Source organism: Phodopus roborovskii, unplaced genomic scaffold (assembly GCF_943737965.1).
Source record: "Phodopus roborovskii unplaced genomic scaffold, PHOROB, whole genome shotgun sequence".
In the NCBI taxonomy this organism is placed as follows: domain Eukaryota; kingdom Metazoa; phylum Chordata; class Mammalia; order Rodentia; family Cricetidae; genus Phodopus; species Phodopus roborovskii.
Window position 1 is genome coordinate 12,186,735 of NW_026126434.1, and position 23,336 is coordinate 12,210,070.

At 36.8% G+C, this 23,336-nt stretch overlaps 1 protein-coding gene across 1 annotated transcript in view; it reads left to right on the plus strand.

Moving 5' to 3' along the window:
* Positions 1–23,336, plus strand: part of Ctnna3 (catenin alpha 3) — a 1,153,843-nt gene that overhangs the window by 865,178 nt on the left and 265,329 nt on the right. Inside the window, exon 8 of the mRNA XM_051186834.1 lies at positions 1,752–1,903. Coding sequence (XP_051042791.1) covers positions 1,752–1,903 — 152 coding nt within the window. The remainder of the gene's footprint in view (positions 1–1,751; positions 1,904–23,336) is intronic.

Sequence of the window (23,336 nt, forward strand, 5' to 3'; positions counted from 1 at the left end):
AAATAGTGAGAATTGTGCCCATACTTTTTCTTGGCTTTCATAGATTTTATTCATCTCTTCAGCCACTCAACTCATTAAATATTTATCTACTACATGCCAGGGTAGGCAGCTAGTATACAAACAAGAAAATGTTTCAAAAAAATCATTGGATGTTTAAAGTCACTGTAAGGATATGACTCATTCATCAAATAATTTGCTGATTTTGTGGCAACTCCTCTTTTTCCTTAAAGAAGTGGTTTCATTAATAAGATTAGCCAATTAGCATGATGTAAACAGGAGTAAGACCATAGATTGAATTGAAATAGGAGATGGTGATGCTAGAGGCAGTAGAGGTACAATTTGGCAATGAATTTAGGATATTATTATTATTATTTAGGATATCATTTATTGTTAGGTGATAAAGTACGTTACACTTGATATTTGGATAGAGATTATGAAGAGGAGTAGCAGGTTAGAGAAAACACTTGGCTCATTATTCATTTACCTGTTTCCTTTTGGTGGGTGGCAGGGCAGAAAGTAGAATGCTGCTATGGTTTGATTTTGACTTATGCCCTCCAAAACTTTGTTTAAATCTAATCTTGATTATGAGATAGTAAAAAATGGAACCCAGTGGAACCTTCAAGAGATCTATACTGTCCTCACAAACAGATTCACCAATTAATATTTTCATTAATGGATTTGGCTGCTGATGGGTTACCTCAACAGTGAGTCTGGCTTGTTCTCTGCCAAGTTCCCCATGCTTTGGATCACCTAAAGACATGCCAGAAAAACCAATTGCAGAGGCAGGAGGTGTTACTCCCTCCAGGTGGTAGTTACTCCTGGTTTTGAACTGCTTGATGTGGGTGTGAGAATCAGGTCTGCAAAGAACATTCTTTCTACTAAAAGTACAAACATTTCTCTGGTCCCATTTAATTTATATTTAAAGTAGAGAAGCATTTTTGTTGGGTACTTATTTTAATGTCTTAACTTAAAAACAACAAGAGTCATCCATAGAATTACCTAAAAAGATTCTTCCTTGTAAGTAGTCATTGTTCTGCTGTTTCTGAGCTACTGTGGATAAGATACTGTTAGGGTGTTTTATTTTAATTATGGAGAGCATCTTATCCAAAGAATGTTCATAACAACTTTTGTTGTGCTTATAAGATTAAATTAGTATCTATAACTGATATTCTTCTGTTTGGCATTTCAGAGGCCTTGTTACCTTTTTTAGTTTTTAATTGCATTGACTATATGTGAGTGCAAGTACATACCACAGGTGGCTCTCAGGAGACAGTCTGTAGTTGGTTTTCTCCTTCTGCCACATAAATCCCAGATATCAAATTTAGCTTGTCAGGATTGGCAGCAGGAACTTTGTTTGCTGAGCTAAGTTGCCAGCCAGGGATTTTAGTTTTGTAAATATATTTACAGTCATTATTCCAACTATTTTTCACATCAACTTGATTTTTCAATTTATTGAGTTTCATATTCAATAGTTTTAAAAATGAGAAATGCTCTCAAGCTTGTTCAAAAGAAGCAGAACATAAAGAAAAAAGAGAATATTTTATATTTCCAAAACTATACTTTTCATTGTTGTTGATTTTTTTTTCCTTTCCAAATGTGAAAATAACTGAAATAATGTTTGATTCTCTGTATTTAAAATATTAAAAATGTAGCAAAGAGATGTGCATTTAAAATACAGTTCTGCATTTCCCAGAAAGTATAGGAATGTTGAAATATAAAGGAGATAATCTCTTTATTATTTATTTTCATAGTGATCCCTGAGTTCGTGACACAAGTTAATGTTGCCTTGGATGCCTTAAGCAAGAACTTGCTGACTGTGTTTGATGATAATCAGTTTGTGGACATCTCAAAGAAGATCTATGACACAATTCATGATATCAGATGTTCAGTCATGATGATTCGGGTAAGCCCTCTTAACCTCTGCTTGAGTTTTTTTTCAGAATTCCTCACCATATGGATTATTTGGAAGGATATCAACAAATATTTGCTATCATTGGACTTGTATTAGTTCCTAAATCCTTCAGTACTTCAAAATTTCAGGGTTTCTCCAAAGCTAGATCTAGTGTCATTTGACTTTCTTCTTTTTGGTTATATTTATAACCAAACCAAACCAAAACTACGACAACAAAAATTCAGAAATGACATGCCTGCTTTCCCTGAAAGGAGCAAGGACAGTTCTCACTGCTAAAACAAGGTGTTTGTGTGACCAAATCCTGCCATCCTAGACACAACATTCTGCAAGAAATCTGATATCTAGAACTGCCAGGAACAACAAGCCCTTTAAACTTCACAATCTGGGCATACTGTATTTGAGAGAAAAAAAAAAAAAGTCATCACTTTCCCAAGAGTGTGACTGCGTCATTGTTTCCAGATACACTGCAGATACAGAGACCAAAAAAAAATTTTTAACTCAAATGTTAAAGTGTGTTTTTAAAAATGTTACTAAAACAAAACAAACAAGAAACAGTAAGTTCTGTTAAAAAATGCTTATATGAGAATAGGAGGGATATGCCTTTCTGTTTTCTGTAGTGTAGGAATGAGAGACCTGGGAAAGTGAGGCCGGGTTGTTCAGGAAATCATTGCAGGCTTATTATGAGGCACTATGGGTGTTGATCCTGCTGCCAAAATGATTTTCTGTGGAACACAGCTCAGAATGATTTCACCTGAGGTGAACAAAATCTTGAGATTTACCCAACCATTCATCCTCCATTAAATGCTACACTAAGGGCTATTTACCTTGGCCTACTGCTCCAAGCCAATAAAGCACTTGGCATCCAATAAAGGGATCTTAGGCAGGGTGGTGAATGCCTGCTGAAATGTATGAGAAAAGTTTGTAGGTATGAATACAGTTCCCTGTGAAAGTTTCCTAAACTAGCTGCTAGTTAGATGGAAGTAGATATGATGAGGATACATTAATAACATTGGAAGTGTCTGTGTAAGGCCCAGACAAGATAGTCTGCACTGAGCAGTATATAAAATTGGAATGTTTGCAAACCTGGTGAAGAGCCAGAAGGCATTTTGAAGCCTAGCAGAACAAATGGAAGGATTGTAACAGAAAGATCAAAGGTATGACGGTATAGGATCCAGTACTTGGGGCTTTGGAAAAGCTGAAAATAAACCCAATGGTGAGTATTAAAGGGAGAGTCCTAGACATATACAGAGAATTCCTAGTCACCATGGTTAGTCTTAGGAGTTTGTGCCTTTGCAATGTTTTTGTAGAAAGAATTCTGGTTTAAACATGACCTTTTCCTGGCCTACCAGTGTGAAGTGTTGGGAAGTCACACTGAAAATTGTCACTCTTTGCAATGGTGAGAAAGCTCAGGCTCTAAGTGTGTCTAATCTTTGAGGTTCTGTATCTTAGGTAAGTCACACAAAATTTTTAATGAGACAGGATCTTCATCTTAATGATGTCTTTATAGGGACTCCATTGTAAGTTGAGGAACACCTGTAGCAGTGGGCAGCTTACAGAGATTTGGTTATGTGATTGGAAGTATGGTGCTGTAATACTACATGTTCAATCAACAGTGCCCTTGAAGACTGTTTTTTCCTTATCTCTTTGTAATTGAGTGAAGCATGAAGGATATGTGGGCCCAGGTCACAAAAGCTAAATGTTTAACCACATACAAACTTGATGAAATGTTTTGTTATGATCAAACACAACATATTAACCTTCTCTGTAAGCAGTTCCTAACATGTGAACTCCATGATTGATCATCCAGATTTTCTTGAAATCTGTCTAAGAATGAAAAAATTATCAAACCTCTAACCTCTTTTAGTAGATGTTCCAGTATTTAATTTTTTTCTTATTTTCAAGATTGCAAATCAAATTACCTTGCTGTGATTTATCCATATTCTTCCCATAAAGAGTTTTTTGTGGGACAAGAGACTACTTTGTTGAACTATGAATAGCTTAGGAGGAAGTAATTTTTCTATAGTTGTTTCTTTTTCAAGGTGAATATTTCTATTTCTGTTAACTTTTTAACCTAGGATTATTCTGGTGTCTTGTGTTCTTTTCCACTTCTTATTTATTTTTCAACTAACATTTTCCCTTCCTTCATTCTTTCCCTCCTTCCTTGCTCCCTTTCTTTCTTCTTAGCCTTCCTTGCTTCCTCCCTGTCTCCCTCCCTTCCTCCCCTCCCTCCCTACCTACCTACATTTTTGTGTGTGGGCTTTATTTCAGCTTACAATTCCACCATTGAGGGAAGTCAGGGCAGGAACTCAGATGGGACAGAAACCCAGAGGCAGGCAGCTGATGCAGAGAACATAAAGGAGTGCTTCTTATGGGCCATTTCTACTGCTGTTTTACTTCTTCTGGCTTATTTTCCCCAATTTTAAACAAAGAACCATTGGACTAAGCACAACTTTTACTCTTATTCTTGGTCCAAAATTCTAATTCAGCTAGATTCCCTTCTTTGTCTAAATGTTCATTTATGCAGTCTGTCTGGTTGCTTTCCAAGTTGATTCTTGACCTCACCAATTTATCACCAATTAGAAATATGAAATGTTGAGTTTTATTTCCCTTCATGTAAATTATTAATAAAAATACCCACATATTGACTGTTCTCTCCAAGGATGCAATCACCCTTTATCTGTTTTCTTTTGCACAGCCAATTGCTTAAAATAGTGTAATACTAAAATTATAATTCCTTCCAAGTTCTCTGAGTCTTGAGATTTCTGTTAACTCTTCTTGCTTCTTGTCACTAGGCTCTCCAACTCATTTTTCTAATGTCTACTTTCTAAGAACCTCCATTCTCCTGGATTCTCCAATTTATCCACCTTTTCCTCTGCATATCAAACTACTTCTGTTTATTTCCAAACATTATATTCTTACCCTGGTGCTTGATAATTGGTTTCCTTGGTTACTCAGACCTACACTGCAGTCAGGATGTTGTTTTCACAATCCAGGGCATTCTGAACCATTTGATCAACAGGTAAAATGAACCTTTAACATTTTCTTTGATTATCACACATTTTATAATGCAGCTTTTGAGAGTGAGCTGATGCTAAAATCCATCCCCTTTATCCTGTCATCTGTTTTTTATTAGTTTATACTAAACAATTACATTTCAAAGAGTCTTGGGATTGCAAATTGGATTTTATTAAGTAAGCTGAAAAAGTCACAAATTTGGATGAGTACTTATATGACAGCCTTGAATTGTATAACTCATTCTCTTTCACTCAAGTCCAGTTAGGTCTGCAGTTTTTATGCACACTGTCTTTCTTGGGCCTGCAGCTACTTCTTGAGTCCTATGATATGTCACTTTTACCCACTGTATTCCTCTCCATGGTGCCCACACTAATGACAACAGTTCCCTGTCAACCCCAGGGAACACGTTTTCTCCACAGGAGTAAGTGCTGTCAGAAGTGAGCTTCCTCAGGCTTTGTGGCTCCTTTATTGACTGTAGAGAATCTTTTCAATTGCCATTTGGGATTTATTAAGCACACTGAGAATGAACACCTTTTCATTTCTCACCACTCAACAGATGTCCTGAAGTCACTTAGTCACTCTTTTCCTCATTCCAGGGGCATCTGGCCAGGGATTCCCATTTGAAATGCTGCCCTTTGGGGAGATGTCATGACTACATTACAGTGTTAGCACTTTATAAAGGAACCAGTTAGCAGGAAGCCTCCCTATGGAACTCAATAAAAAACATGTAAAAAAGTAACTTTAGATTTATATGTAAATTTAAGTCAAACCTTGGCTGAAGAGTTTTGTAGTAGGGTTCTTGCTGTTATCTTTAAAAACAAAGGGTATAATGGAGGAAATCCAGAAGCTCCTTCAGGCATACGCCAGCCAGAACAGAGGACTCCTGCCCTGAGCACATTTTAGTGCCTTTCTTGTGCATCTTTTGAAGTGACTTCTGTCCTTGTGAACACAGGTGACTAGAGTAAGAATATACACCAAGAAACAGGCTAGAACACAGAAACACAGCCTGTTGGTGACTGCAGCTCATGCTGGGAGAAAGATGTTCAACTTGAAGTTTTTCAGGGAAATGACTTTTCTCCAAACAGTAGAAGCTGCTGGCCTAATGGAAGTGGTCCAGAAGGGCACTGATGTTGATAAATCAGAACTCACAGCTCTCTATCAGCATAGGAAGTGACTCAACTTGGGTGAATCTAAGGAGCCAAGTATTTTTCTTTGACATATGTTTTGTTCAGGACAGATGATTACGTAGATTGAAGAATAATAGAGGAAAGATTACTAACCTTCAAGGATTTTTGAGGAGGTGGTTGGGGGGCCATGTGTGTATGTTCTTGTATGAGGTATGTGTGTGTCCATGCTTGCATATGTGTACATGCTTCCATTGTGCATATGGAGGCCTCAGTTATCTTTCTTTATACCCTACTACTTATCTGAATAAGTTTTCTCACTAACCTGGGATTTACTCAGACAGACTGACCAATAAGCCACTAAACTGCTGTCTTTCTCTACCCCTCTGCACTAGTAATGGGGTAATCGATATGTTCTACTAAGTCTGGCATTTTATTTGGGTTCTGGGATTTGAACTCAAGACCTCATACTTGCTTGTACAGTAGAGATATCTTTTATTGAGCCACCTCACCAGCTCCCTTTCAATGATGTTTTCTTCTTTGTTTGGGTAAATTTTTGTTTAATATCAAACCAAGTAAGTTTTTAATGCTTTGTCCTAGGAATCCTCCAGAAATGCTCATCTTATTTCAAATAAGAGGCTTAACTGCATGAAAATTAAAAGTAATTTCTGTGGGCTGAAAAGCATCCTAATGAAGAAACTGGAGAAACAATTTATAAGTGATGGTTTTTAGGGAACAGGCTATAAAATAGAGCAGTAGGTGGAGGGATATAGAGAAATTTGTGTTTTAATTTCTATAAAATAAGAGCTAGAGTTGGGGAAAAGGAAATATTCTAGAATGTGACAGTGTAATGCCTAGGAGTGGTGTGATACTTCAGGTCACACACTCAGGAAGTCACAGGAGGGGACTTGGAGTCATTACACACTGGCTTCAGGTTTTCTTTTACCACAGGAAAAGAATATCACTCTATATTTTCACCACGGGATTATTTAGGCTGCAGTGATTTCCCTTCCCTTGTGGGTCAGGTATAAACACAGAAACCCAAGAAGTGCTCTTCTGGATAATTAGTTGAAGACACTTCTAATGTGTTCCCAGTTCCCTGGGGGCAAACACATTGGCCACCTCTCCAGTTCTTCAATTTGTCAGAGCACTCACTTGCCTGGCCTATTGCAAATTACAGTCTCCTGTAGCCCAGTTCCCCGTAGCCTTGACTCAGCAAAGGGGTATTTGATTTGGCCATCATTACGTTACCTGACATCTTACAAGGTCTCACATAGAAAATTAACATCTGCCATGCCAGTCCCTCTCTCTCATTCAAGTTGATGTTTGCATAGTTTCCATCATACCATTGTACAAATTTAATTACCTGGCTATTGTATTTTTGTTCATATAATAATGAAAGAAGGAATTTCTATTTTACAGAATTGTACATAGAAATCAACGAATGTTAAAATGAAGTGAGTGGTTAGTTTCAAAATTTGGTTCTTGTTTGACCTGTTAAAACCGAAGTGCAGGGAACTTTTGGGGCAAGCATATGATGATGCTACTTGGATACATTTTAATTATAAGGATACTGAGCTGTCAAAAACAGAATTGATATGTTTTCCCAATGAATCGGAACATGCTATCTCTTTGAGGTAACCTGTGTTTGTTGTATATTCCATGGTCATTTACATGATCATGAACATGTAATGTGTCTATGTTAGTGCTCTTAACCATACTTGCACAGAGTTGTTTGTTTTGACTTTTTAAAAGTATAGTTTTTTTTCATGTCTACATTATATTTTCTCAAATTTACCCTCTTTCTTCCTCCTAACTGCACACTTATCCAGCCCTTGCCTCATTTCCTCCTGTCAACTTCATGTCCTTTTGTTTTTAACTCACTGAGATATATTTATGCTACTCATACCTTCATGAGTGTGGGGCCTTGATCGGGGCATGGTACACCTATGAGAAGCCTAATTTTTAAAAAGAAATTGACTCTCCCTCCCCTACAAGTCATCAGTTATCTACAATGCATCTCTCAGATATATCTCTTCAAGACATTTCATGGTGCTGTAGATGGCAATTAGCTAAGAAACATTACCTGGTCAAAGTGCAGAGTGTGCTAGGTTTCTTTTTAGGGATGACCATTTTAGGAAACCTTGTCAAGAACATTTCTTCTGTAATTGTTTTTAAATACTTGTGTTTGTGTGTATGCGTCTGTGCTGAACTACAGGTTTGCACATGTAAATGGGGATATGTGCTTGCCAAAGCAAGTTTGTGAAGGTCAGAGGACAACCTTTGATGTTGTCTACCTTCTTGCTTAGGACAGGTGCCGCCACATCTAGTTTTACATGGATTTACAGGAATTTAACAAAATTCTGGTCTCCCTGTTTCCACAACAAATACTGTCCCCATTGAGCAACTCCCCAGTCCACGACAAGACCCTTGAATGCAATCTGATGTTGGGTTGTGGGAAAAAGATCCTTCAGGATACAGCTTGGAACTTGACAAAGTGCATGTTATTAACATTTACCCCCCCCCCATTGTCAGTCCCTTGGTGTAATAAGCTCAAAAGTCATAAAATGATTACAGATTTAGTGATTAAAATGGATTTTATACTGTCTTATATTGCAGTGTTTCAGAGTGAAATCAGAAATTTAATTAAAGTCATAAAACATAAAAATATGCCATAGCAAAAATAATGTCTAACTTTAAAAAATGACTGTAAAATACATTTTAACCACTCCACAGTGGTCTGTTTACTAAAACATATAAAAGTTAAAATAGCGATTTTTCTGCTTATGTCCTATCATAACTAAGTTAAAACTTTAGGAAAAATTCACATGCCTGTTTACCAAAAATTTGTATATACAACAATCTATTGTGGTATATAATTCATCATAATATTTTAAAAATTAAGTGTTTTGAGTATAGGAGAAGAAGAGAGACAAAGTGATTAGGTACACAACAAAGAGTCCCTTTCAATGTATTTACTGTTTGAACTCAATGAAGATAAGAATTTTAATCAAATACTAATCATAGTGTTTATGCCTCACTAAATATATTGATCAGGCTTAATTTGGGGGCATTAATCTTCCTTAGTATAAAGGAATCCCTTCAGAAGGGACTCTAGAAGAATGATGTAGATGATAATGATGATAACAACAGAAAACATCAAGGCTTGCATTTGGAATGATATTTCTGTACTTGCAGTGAGCTGAAACAAAGCACATGCCCAAAGCACGTCTAAATGCCTCACTGTCCCAGAGAAGGTATAGGAAATCACTCTGGCAGCCATGTATGCTCACCATTGGAGCAGCCAATACAAAGGAACAGAAGTGCTGTCTCCCCAGCTTCGAAGACTCCTGGAATCCGTTCCAGAGTATAACATGGCCCTGATTGTGGAACATTTGAATGCTAAATTGACAGAAGAAACTGCTAATCAAAATGCCAGTGGGACATGTAAACGCAAAGAGACAGGAGCTCGCCAGTTAATACACAGAGACTAATTTTCTCCTTCAGAGGTCTGTTGCTGTTCCATCAGAGGCTTTAGACATTAGCTGCCAAAGAAACACATCAATCAGAGAGGCTGAAGATTGTTACTCTGATTTAAGCACACTCAGAAGCCCTCAAGCTTGCTCTCTGGTGTAGTCAACAGTGGCTGTGGAGTTCTTGGGCTCTCTTTTAAATAGTGTAAGGCTTACTCACACTTGTTTTTCTCATCTCACACATCAAGTCACGCCCCGTGTGGTGACTTGAATAAGAAATGTCTCACATAGGCTCAAATATTTGAAGACCTAGTTCTTGTTGGTGGTGCTGTTTGTGAAAATTAGGAAACTTTTAAGAGGCAGAGCCTTGAGAGAGAAAGCCTGTTACTGGGAGAAGGGTTTCAAAGTTCATTTTCTCACTCCATTTCCAGTTAGTCATCTCTGCTTTCTTTCTTTAGTTTCTTTCTTTGAGATGTGTTCTCTTAGCTTCCCCCTCCAGCTTGCTGTTACCTGCGGCCATGTCTCCCTGCCATTATGGACTCTCCTCTGGAACCCTAAGCCATAATCAACTCTTCTTCTACAAGTTGTTTCCAGTCATGGTGTTTTATTATAGTGACTAGAAGGTAACTGTATTGTCCCTTGCTTTCTTTCATTTTTGCATTTATTAAATAGCCCTTGCATCCATTTATTTAAATACATTATTATTGAATACTTATTGTATGGCAATAAAACAATCCACATTAGTTGGCCATAGAGTCCAGGCAGTGGTAGCACATACTTTTAATCCTAGCACTGGGAGATAGAGGCATACAGATCTCTGTGAGTTCAAGGCCACCCTGGGCTATAGGAGATTAAATCAGGCTAAAAGAGAAACAGAGCTCACCTTTGCTCATATACCTTTAATCCCAGCATCAGGGACGTGGGTGGAGACAGGAGTGATTTGACTGGTCTGAAAGAGAAATACAAGGTAGGAGGAGACAGGAGCTCAGAGCATTGAGTCTCAGGATTCCTAGAGACAGGATCACACATTTGGTTTGAGGATTCAGTAGAGGTGAGAATTAATGGCTGGTTGCTCTGCTTCTCTGATCTTTCAGCAATTACCCCTATATCTGACTCTGGGTTTTTAGTATTAAGACCTATTAGAATTCACACTACATAAGACCTCCATCTTAGGAAGGACACAGAAAGGAAACCTCTGTTAAGTCTTTAATATGAAACATCTTCCACAAAGGCTTATAGTTGAAGGCTGTTTCACAAATGCAAGCAGACTTCAAAGTGAGGCTTTAGGAAGTGACTGAATTATGATGGCTTTGCCTTCATCAATGGATTAGCTCATTGACTGTCTAAAATCAGTATAGATTATTTAAAGGTAGATTTAAGGAAAGTGGAACATGTTTGGAGAGAGTATATCATAGGCAGTGTGTCTATGAATGTCCTATTAAATGAAAGTTAACAAAAAGTACCTAAAAATATCAGAAGGTAAAGCAACATACAGTCTGTTGTGTAGACGATTACTTGTAGGCCTAATTTGATGAAGCAGTGTTGTTCTATTCTATAAGAGCTATGGATTTTCAAAAGGATAGTGCATGCTCAGAGATATGGTACATTGTGTCAAGGTGTCCTGAAACTGACTAGAAAGGGCACTAAATACTTCAACTATACACTGAGAAAATCCCCAACTGCGATTAGAAATGGTAAATGTCCATAGGTCCTAGGTATATGATGAATATGGGTAGGGAATGGAGTGGACACTGAATATTCTGGATTTCATGGCATTCAGAAGGAGTGCCTGGAGGGTTTTGTTGTTTGTTTGTTTGTTTTCTTTTTTGTCTCTTCTGGACATTTTCTTTTAGACACTCTGTGTTGTTTCCACACAGTAATAGAAGAAAAGTGAGGGTGATACCAAACCTGGCAGTGGCTGGGATCCACAATCTACAAAGTGAAGTCCTTATTTGTGTAGTCTTAAAATCATGATCACAAACATTATAAGTCATAAAATCATGATCATTGCTAATGACTCTCAGTGTATCTTGAGTTTTCTTAATAGTCTTGCTTTGTTGTTTTTTAGTTTCTGCCTTGAACCCTGCTTCCCTTTTTTGGGGGGAAGGCCTCTTACTTCTTATGCACTTGCAAATGTTTGGTGAAAATCATTAGTCTTTGCTTGTGTCCTTTCTGAAATAATTGTCTTTAAGTACAGCCTCGGTTATTGATTTCTTTGGAAGCATTTGTCTCACTACCAGATGTTCTCAAGATGCTGCCCTCATGCTGTTCTGTTTACCCTAGAGATGGCTGGTGCCAGCTCTCACAGCTTTCCATAATGAAAAGATGTAGGCTCCTCTGTTTCCTCTTCTAACTATGTGTTTATTATCTTAATTAGTTTTTTTTATCATAGATGCAATCAATTACTTTTAGAGATTCATCCACTGGCTACCTGAAAAATATTTGTTTTTTCCTAATGCATATTACTTCAAGTCTCTCTCTTTTGTTAATAATCTTATGCCTAGCTCATGATAGACTCAAAAACTCTTCATTAAAAGGTTACATGAGTAAAAGTTAACCAATGAGAATGTTTAAAATCATATTTTATTATAAATATGTATGTAACACATCTTTATACTATAGATATAAATACTACATCTTTGTTATAATAAATAGTGCAATATAGGACAAGCTGTGACAAAAATTAACCTCAACTACTCTCGTTCCTCTTCTTCAATGTTTTCTAGTACTACTTGCTTTTTATCTTTTTGTTTGACATTTTTCATTTCCCTGTCTGCCTAAGTCCTCATACATAAAATAGCTTCCATGTGTGCATCTTTTGATTTTATGTCTGGGAAGAAAAAATAAGCATTCCATATTGCTGTGAAACTTGATTTGTTCTTTGTGATTTTGTCATTTTACCTCAGTTAGCGTGGGCTTGTTCCCACTGTTAGCAAGGCCACATGTTCCTGAAAGTTTTCTTCTAGGAGGGCAAAGCAGGAAAGAAGAAAGTACATGGGAACTAGAGAGAAATGTTTCTGAAAGATGGAAACAATTTCTCATTTGACTCCTCTGTTTAAGTACACAGTGGACAACTGTGCTGATGAAGTCCCATCATAACTGAACTGAGCTGTATGAAGTGTCAAATATCTCAAGACATTTAGTTGATTTCAAAGTTTATAGAAGTAGATTGAGTTTATGGAGCTAACTAATGTCCAAATTAGAATTATAGTTCAGCTCTCATGATTCAAAACAACAAACAAAAATGTCCATGTCCAGCAAAGCATATTACTAGTGCACCCATGATTGATTGAATTGTATCAAATACAAGATTAAATTTAACAACATCAATGTATTTGATATTAATGAGTAGGGATTGAATTCCTCAAAGGCAGCAAGATGGCTCAGTGGGTAAACGTGCTTGCCACACAAATCTATTAACCTGAGCTTAGCTCCTGAAACCCAAAATGGAGATGTGGATATGGGAACAACTGTCACAAGCTGCTCTCTGACCTCCACACATTTGCAGTACTATGGTGTTCAAATTCTCTGGAAAAGATCAAAGACTTAGACTCAATTCAAATTTAGATTAGATGAATGCATTCTTGCTGCTCACAGGGCAGCAGCCTTAGAGCCAGAGAGCATGGCTGCCTTACTGAGTTAAAAGAAGGGTTTATAAAGGTAGGAGGCAAAGATGAGGATTACAGTTTTCTATGGAATCCATGGCTAGGCAATAAAGTTGTTCTGCTCTCTCACCTGTTTCACTTTCCCGTTGTATAGTAATGAAAGATCATTTTATCCCAGTCCCACAGTGACAAGGGAGTTTACAAAAGGAGAAAACAGGGACACCATTATCTTATTCTTATCTTCAGGCCACTAGGATCTCACAGGTATTTCAAGTCAATGGCCCTTAAGGAATGTCTGGTACCATATTATCCTTCTATTGTCATCACAGGATGTTATGTATAAATTATTACACCAGTCTGAACACTCTGAGCAAAGTGTCACTAATTGACTCCGATAACACAGTGCCATCAAGTAAGTTAGGGTTGGCTGTCAGATCCCCACAGCAGTAGTATGTGTACGAACACACACACACACACACACACACACACACACACACACACAAACACACATCCTACACATGCTGTAAAAAAAAATAAATACTAATAACATGTTAATAAATAATTAAGTGCATCAATATAAGAACTAGAGAAGGGACAGGTTAAGGTAAGGGAAAATTAAAGTAAGATGAGACAGGAAGGTCAAATGACACCATTTAACTGTATCAGGCTTTCTTTAGAAGTGAGGCAGATCAGTTGTCTCTATGTGTTTCTGTAGCCTGGACTTGTCCTCCCTCTCTGCATCTGGATTCCACTTCAGCTCAGTGTTTAGCTGTGGGTATTCATTTCTGTTTCCATCAGCTACTAGATGAGGGTTCTATGATGGTGGATAAGTTAGTCTTCAGTCTTATTATCAGGGAAGGGCATGACTTGGCAGATTTTGTTGACTCCTCCTGGAAGGCACCACCCTCCCTGTGAAGTGGGGGTGGGAATGGGATGGGATGGGAGGGAAAGAGGGGGGAGGGAGAGAGGAAGGGAAGGAGGGAGGGAGAGGAAACTGGAATCAGTATGTAATAATATTTTAATAAATAAATAAATAAATCTGCTAATTAAAAAAAAAGTGAGGCAGAGAAAACTATTTTTTTAAAAGTAAAGTTTCTAATAGAACTGTGAAAATCAATCAGAGGTAAAGTTCTGCCCTTAAGCCACTGATAAGGAATGTAGCCAGAGGGAAGCAAGTTTTGCTGCTGATCAACAACTGATAAGAACCTTACATGTTTCCTCTCATTTCACCCCTAAAGCAGCCCTTCAGGCAGAGAGCTCTCAAACCATTCTGTTGATAAGAAAAGACACACTGAAATTAACATTGCCTTCCCCAACTCTCTCTGATAGATAATCACTGACAGGCCTATACACAAGCACCCCTGTCTACCTCCTAAGTCTGTGTTTCCTTGCTGTGTAGCCCCTAAGCAGTAAACGATCTCTAGCTTTGACCTAGACTCTCTGGATGTGAAGTGTCTAGGTCAGAAGTGAGTATTTCTGAACTATCCTTAAGAAAAGGAAAATATGATTACATTCAGAGTTAGTTAATTCGAAGAAGCTATGATTAGACTTAATTAAATATTACATTTTATTTTATAATGGCTTTCAAAATATAAATAAATACCCTGCCATTACCTAGTGCCCCCCCTTGTTTATAAATCAGCTTGGTGATGGAATGAATTTGTATAGGTAAAGATAGGTATTATACCAAAGCAGAACTGTTAAGACTACAAACTTAAGTGTGGGGATGCAGTACAATGATAGTGTACTTCCTTAGAATAATTCAGGTCTTGTGTTTGATCCCCAGCACTGATAAAAAATAAAAACTAAAAAATCATGAACGGAGAACTTTTTTCTCATTAAGTTTTCTGCAGGTTGGCCAATTTCTTTTATTTGTGTTCTAATTTTGCTGGCTGGCCCTGATATAAAGACTTGGAAAAGAACTAGACTCTAATGAAGAACTTGTTTATTTTCTGACATCCTATCTAATATGTTACAGGAATGTAGGGAAGCTTTATAGCTATGTTGCAGTCATCTGATTGTTAGTTTGGATTGACATTGTTCTTTGAAAAGTGATTGTTTTAGGAGATGGATGATACTTAGTGGTAACATGACCTGTTGCCCAAGTCTAATGGCCTGAATGTAATCATTAGCACCCACATTGAAAGCTGAATATGTGAATAAACTTCTAATCCCAATGCAAGGGATATGAACTCACTGCCAAGCTGTCCTAGCCTCATTGGCAAGTTTCAGGCAATGAAGTGATCCTGCCTCAAAAAACCAATCATGAGACACTTTAATTCTGTTAGCTAATTCTCTAGTTTCAATTTTTCTTTGAAAACTACCAAGATTTTTAGAATATGATAGGCTGTCTCAGTGAATTTTACTATAGTGCACAAGTACAAAAATTTACCATTTTGGATACCAAAATGTATCCCTCTTAATACATAAAATGGGGTTCTTTCTTTTCTTGTGTTTGGTTTTTGTTCGTTTGTTTGTTTTTGTTTGTTTGTTTTTGTGACGGAGTTTCTCTCTGTAGACCTGGCTCTCCTGAAAGACCCGCGGAGGGCTCGAACCCTCACGCCCCGACTCAGGAAAGGTGCCCCCCCCCAAATCACTCACAAAAGCGGTCTTGATGCAAAAGCATGAGGTCTTTTATATTCCAGTGCATTGGGGCCCTCAGCCACACTCCACGAGGAGTGTAGAGACTGGGAACCCCTGGTACAGGGTTCAGACAGCTTTTATAGGGTTACAACAAAGCCCACACATTACAAACCAATCATCTCATAGCATCCAGTGCGGACCAATCAATTTGAACTATCCAAGCCCTCTAGGGCTTCTGGGTTGTGTGGCACGGCTCATTTCCTGTTCTCATTCACTCACAGGTGCTGTCGGTAAACCCGCCCTGTTGTAAACAGTCAAGGATGACCTTTTTCCTACTCACTGCTAGGGGGCAGAGTCTAAGGAAAATTAGGCTAAATTTTTCCATCCTTACATTCCTAGAGATTCACCTGCCTTTGCCTCCCGAGTGTTGCGGTTAAAGGTGTGCACCACCACCTTCCAACTTGTAATTTATTTTTCAAAGTTAAAGTTTTAGAAACTAGTAAAATGACTCTAAAAGTCCATCCTAAGAAAGTGGATCCACCAACCCTATAAGAAAATTTATGGAGTCAAGATTATAAGAGTCCCTGTCAAATATCAATGTTTCAGAGTGTCAGTGGTATTGTATTATTAAGCATCTAATTCTGCTTCACAAATGAAGCCAGAGATGCCCTCAAAGAGACCATAATGAATCAGTCTTTTTGAGCCTTCCTTCCAGAGCCTTTGCATGACACTATCGGCATGGCATATTTTTTTTTTTTTTTTTTAAGTTCACTTTTGAGGGTTTCTGAGGAATGTTTTTCTGTATTTAGTCCTAGGTGGCCTTTTAAATCAAGGAAATTCAGTGCGGATTAGTGTGTGTGCTTAGTGGTTTTGGGTCGTACACAAGATAAAATAATATTCTTTTAAGGAAAAAAATGTGTCACCATGCATATTAGCCACTTTTTTTCATCACTATAGTAAAATACCTGACAACAAAACTATTTGAGGAAGGAAAGATCTATTTTGGTTCACCATTCAAGGATGCAATCTACCAGGGTGGAGGGGTCATAGAAACATGTGATAGAGGCAGATGGTCATATTAGTCTGAAGTCAGGGTAACAGAGAGCAGTCAATCACCAACTTTGTGATTGTATGCACTTTAGCACCTTAGCTTAGCCCAAGGAATTGTGTCTTCCACTTTTAGGACAAGGCTTACCACCACAGTTAACTAGGTCTAGAAACCCATTCCCAGAGATTTGATTCCATGGTGATTTCAAATTCCATCTGATTGACAGCCAAGATTAACCATCATATCATGGTTGTATAATAAGATTTTGAATTTTATTTTAGGATCAAAATGGTTTAGAGTTCAATATTTGATTTATTCTATTTGAAAGTAGTTTTTAATTATCGTTATGTATTTGAAATTTTCTAGTAATAGTCTATTTTTAAATTTTAATTTCACAAATATCTTTTGTTCAAATGTTAATTTTGCTGGGCTGTGCTGGTACATGCCTTTAATCCCACAGGAGACAGAGGCAGGTGGATCTCTGTGAGTTCGATGCCAGCCTGGTCTACAGAGTGAGTTCTAGGACATCCAGGGCTGTTACACAGATACACTGTTTCAAAAAAAAAAAAAAAAAAAAAAAAAAAAAAAGCAAAAGCAAAAGCAAAACAAACAAACAAAAACAAAAACCACCACCACCAACAAAAACCCACCACCAACAACAACACCAAAACCCAAATGTTAATTTTGACAAATAAAAATTATTTAATTTTTTTCCCTTATTTTTATTGGGAGTATATTTTCATTTATGATTTGTTTCTTTTAATATGTCGCTGTTCCATAAAGTATCCCACTAAGAGCTTGTTTTGAGTTAGGTTTTTATGTACTTGTTCTTAAGTAAGCTGCTCTTTCCAGTTTGATGTCACATACTATTCCTACTCTATGAAAATCACGAAATTTAATCATTCCCTTAGTATGTTAATTTGAAAGGTTTTTTTCTATTTTCCTGATGTCTTTTTTTTTCTTATTTTACATATTGATCCCAGTTCCCTCTCTCTCCCTTCCTCCTTCCCACCCTCCCATGCCCCTGACCACCCTCCCATCCCATTCCCCCCCACTCCACAGGGAGGGTGATGCCTTCCAGGAGAGGTTATCAAAATCTGTCAAGTCATTTGGAGTAGGGACTAGGCCCTCCCTCCTGTCTCTAGGCTAAGGGAGTATCCCTCCATGGGAAATGTGCTCCCAAAGTCCTTTTGTGCAGAAAGGATACATCCTGGTTCCACTGTCAGAGGTCCCTTACTGCCCAGTCTTAATGATATGCTCAAAATAGTTTAAGTTCATGTGAACAACTATTGTAAAATTTAGTTTGTCTTTCAGCCTATAACTTTAAATAGGTCATGTTTAAATTCTTTTATGGTTTCTCATTTGTATTTTGAGATGTATTAGCTATATTCAAATGCACTGGTTGGAAAAATGTAACATTTTGCATATCTGCAATGCTCTATCATTGCCAGGAAGCCAATAGCGACACAGCTATACGTGATTTTATTTTGACTCCACTGGTTTTTACAAACTCCTGATTCTTTGTGTAGTTGACCTTTATTTGAGGAAGACATGTCTATTAGGAATTTGTATGTGATTTAAATGGTATAAATGAGTAAGTTTGGAAAACTTGTTTTGCTTCATCTCTGTTGGGCTGACAATTTTTTCTTACAAGAGAATTCATAAGTCATTCTCCACAATACATTCCTGTTTCCTTTGAAATCCTTATACTTTATTCTCTTTAAAATCAATTATGTTTATCCAACTGACTCCAAAACTTTATTTTCCTCTTTTTTGTCATAGTATTAACAATTTTTATAAAACCTAGAAATATTCTTCTGTAATAAAGTGCCCATCACTGTTATTCATATTTTTCTGTGTTTCTCATCAAAATTTTTTTCCATGCTCCCAAACCATTCTTTTGTTCTTAACAACTGTCTTCTTTATTATAAGAATATTATTCATATTTGCTTGATGATTTTAATCAGCAGTCCAACAATCTTTCTATTCAAATTCACAGTATGTAGAAATACTCATTTTTGAATTACCTTTCTATCTCTCTGTGTAAAACTTTATTTTCTAACAAAGTGCATCTGCTGTTTTAATTTTGCACAGAAGTGCATCTGGTCACACAGTAGGCTGTCTATTTGCTTCTTATAGGCTTCTGAAGGTATTATGAAGATGATTATTAGCTTTGCCTAGCTGGTATATATTCAAAAGGCCCCAAATGGAAACACACATGGCTGATGTGTTCAGGTCACTGTTGCTGTACTTTATAAATAAGAAAGCCAATGGTGGTTATTGTAAATGAGCCATTGGTATAAGTTAGTATTTGTTTAAATATTATGACTAGTTTGGTTTAATTTTTCTGTACTTGATTGGCATTCTTCCTATTATGTTGTAATTCAGCCTTTCCCAATTTTGCTACTTTATTCTGGTTGTTAATTATTCACAGACTTTTATATTTATTTTCATTACATTTGCTTATAAATCCAAATGGTGGGGGAAGAATGCATATGCCACTCTGTGTGTGTGTGTGTGTGTGTGTGTGTGTGTGTGTGTGTGTAGGTCTGTTAATCAAGCTCAGGTGGTTCCATCTGGTAACATTTGCCTTACCCTGTTGAGGCATCTGAACTGGCCCAAGTCTTTGTAGTATAAAATATTACAGAGTGATCCTTTTAATCCAGACTTTACAACTGAGGAGCCTTGAATCAAAAAATACACAAATGACTAAATCCTTGGTAAAAAGCACTGACACAAAAGTTATACTGTACAAGCTATGCATTTCTTAGTTAGCACTTGGGTACATACAGAAATAGATAGAAGCCCTTTTCATTGGCCATAATTTAATATTCTTTTCCTATTTTAGCATTTATAACTCATTTCTTAGAATAGCAAGCAGATGAATTTAAACTTAGCATATTGGACAAACATAATGTACAGCATTTATATCATGAAAATGTATCTACCTAAGTGAAGAACCTAGTAATATATATCAGGCATGTCATACTATGCAATACACTTAGCTGAAAGTGAATACAATAAATACAACAACAAACAAATTAGTATCTAGTATATATATATATATATTTGCCTGCCTGTATCTGCACCAAATGTTCACAGTGTTCATGGATGCTGGAAGAGGGCATTAGATCTCCCAGAACTGTTATAGACTGTTGTGAACCTTGGGCCTCAACCAGAGTAGTAGTGCTCTTGACTGCTGAGCTACCTCTGTAGCCTCTACTTTGTTTGAATTAACCATAGTCCTAAAACGAACTGTAAAAAAAGTTTTGTTTTTATATGTTCCACAAATACATTTAAAAGTGCATAGCATAAATTCTTTATTTACAAGGAATCATAGATTCCAAAGGTTGGCAAAGTGAAATAAATAATAAATCCATTCTACTAGTTTATCAAGAATCAAAAACATGGGGTCCAGAGAGATGGCTCATCAGTTAAGAGCACTTGTTATTCTTACAGAGGATGTGGATTTCATTCTCAGCATCCACATGGCAGCCCAAAACTGTCTCTGATTTCAGTTTTCAGGGGATCTGACATCTATTCTGACCTCTTCAGGTACAAGGTAACACATACATGCAAGGAAAACACACATAAAATAAAATTAATAAAGCAAAACAGTATTTTTAAAGAATCAAAGCATAATTTGACTTTGAATGTTTTTTTCTATTTTAGAGTTTGTCTAAATAATTAAATAAAGCTGTCCAGTGTGATAAATAGCTCATATTTTTGCAGGAAGATGTTATAATTTTCCTTTGCAAAGAGAAAGGTTTACCATCTTCTATTTTCATAATTTTTGTGAGACTGACTTTCCCAAATAGGCCATTCTTCATTCACTTATTCTGTAAGTCATTGTTGTAATATTAATATTACATGTACAAATGTTTTCTTACAAAAATTCATTACTGGCCTCAAGAAAATGGCATTTTGCGAACATAATGAAGCAAATATTAACTAAGAAACCAATAATGTCTTCAAACTGCTGAGAAGAACATCTTCTGAATAGAATAGTTTGTTTCATTCAGATGAAGACAGAACAGCATGGGAGCTTGCTTCAAAACATCATTACTTAATCCTTACCATTATAATATCCTCTAGTCTTCAGTAATCCTCTTTAAATTACCATGAAGTAGCCTCAGAATTTAGTTAAAAATTAGCTACACAAAGTTGGGTTTTTTATTACTATTGGAAACAGATTCTTTTAATTTTTTTTTCATCAACATGGTTTGTCTTTTTTTATTATAATTATTTTTTTATGTTACATATCTATCCCAGTTACCTCTCTCTCCTGTCCTATGTCTCCCAATCCTCGCTCCCATCCTATTTCCCACCCAATCCACAGTGAGGGTGATACCTTCCAGTAGGGATCATCAAAATCTGTCAAGTCATTTGGAGTAGGGTCTAGGTGCTCCCTCCTGCCTCTAGGCTAAGGGAGCATCCCTCCATTGGGAATATGCTCCCAAAGTCCTTTTGGGCACCAGGGATACATCCTGGTTCCACTGTCAGAGGTCCCTTAGACTACCCAGGCCTTCTAACTGAGACTCACATTCATGGGGTTCTGAGACTGTCCAATGCTGGTTTTCAAACTATCAGTAGGGAGTCCATGAGCTCCCCGTTGGTCAGGTCAGATGTCTGTGGGTTTCTGTAGCCTGGTCTTGACCCCTTTACTTATCACTCCTCACTCTCTAAACTGGATTTCAGGAGTTCAGTTCAGTGTTTAGCTGTGGGTGTCTGCTTCTGGAAACAGATTCTTCTCTCATACAATACATTCAGACCAAAATTTTCCTCCCTCCACTGCTCCCATCTCCTCCCATCTCTTCCCTACCTCCCTTCTCCTCAGATCTTCTCCCCCTTTGTTTCCCTTCAGAAAGGAGCAGGCATCCAAGAGACAACAACCAAGTGTGACAAAACAAAATACAATAAGACAAGGCAAAAGCTCTCGTTTTGAGGTTGGACAAAGCAACCCAATAGGAAGAAACATTTTAGCTAAATGATAGTTTGAATAAGAATGGCCCGTGTAGGCTCACATATTTGAACTCTTGGTCTCTGGTTGATTAAACTATTTTGGGAAAGATTAGGAGGTGTAGCCTGTTGGAGGAGACTGTCACAGTGGATAGGATTTGAAGTCTGGACAGTCAAAGCCTCTCTCTCCCCTCTCTGCTTGTAACACACAAATCAGAGCTCTTAACTATCATTGCATGTCCCACAGATTAACTACTATGTTCCATGCCATAATGGTATTTGGACTCAACCTCTGAAACTGTAAGCAAGCCCCCAGTTAAATACTGTCTTTTATTAACTGCCTTTGCCAGAGTGTCTTTTCACAGAAACAGAAAAGTAGTTAGGTCACATATATGATATTCTTCTATGGGTACAAAATGAAAAAAATATATTATATAATAGAAGCTTTAGCTAATATACATATTATCCTTTCATTGGTAGATATAAGCAAATAGTTTCTCTATTCTTTCAACATATCCATAGATTAATAAATTTCCCTATTTCTTATAATTGTGTGGTGTATTTGCATGTTTGAGGTTAGTCATCTAACTGTACAAATGAAAATGAACCTAGAAAGTCCACAGCTAAATGAAACCAAAAGAGTATGAGCATGGTAGAAAGTTAAGCTGGGGAAGGAATGGGGTTTTCTCTGGCTATCACATCAATAGTGACATGAGTGAGACTGTATAGCAGTGTAAAATGAAAAAAAAATATGATTTTACATTTTCATTGAAACTTATAAATGATCCTACCTTAAGATTTCCCACAGCATATATATATATATATATATATATATATATATATATATATATATATGCACTCCAAAGGAAGTGATTGTATTTATGCATTGAAACAAAAAAAATGGCTTGGAGATTAAACATTACCAAATATTTAGATAATTACCCCAACTCTGGAATATGTTAGCTCTGTCTGTTTTATTATAACATAAGTAGTCTCATGTGTAACATTTCTAAGAATTTGTATCTGTGCTTTATGTTTATGCCTTATTATTTTTGTATTAGATTGGCCTAATTCTGTAAGAATTTACTTATCTAGGGAAAAAGCAAATGCTATATTAAGAAGATAAAGTTGATTATTTAAAAAAAAAAAATTGTGTTTAGTCCTGACTTCTGTGTATCTGTGCTTTACTCTGTCTCATTTTCTTGACTGATGCCCTTCCTTGTCTTCCTTAATTTGCAAGGATTAAGAAAAGATAAATGAAAGTATATACTTCTCAGTCACTCCAAATAAGACTCAAGGCAACACAAGAAGAGATATTAAGTTTGCGTTATTTTTTCATTAACCAGAATTACCTTATTTTCCAAAACCCAAAATAGGAAATGGGTGCATCAAATGCATTAAAATTATACTTTAAATAAATAGGACAGATGACTGAATTATTAAGCATATATGTGCATACTGTGGATCTAGTAGATGTCACAATACATATAAATACAAGTTTAATGATATATGAACTTTTATTCTTAATCATCAATGCAAAATTTGTGGTGACTGAAAAAATAGTGCACCTCATCTTCTACTGTCTTCCTACACAGAAGAGGCTTATTTCTTGTTTTT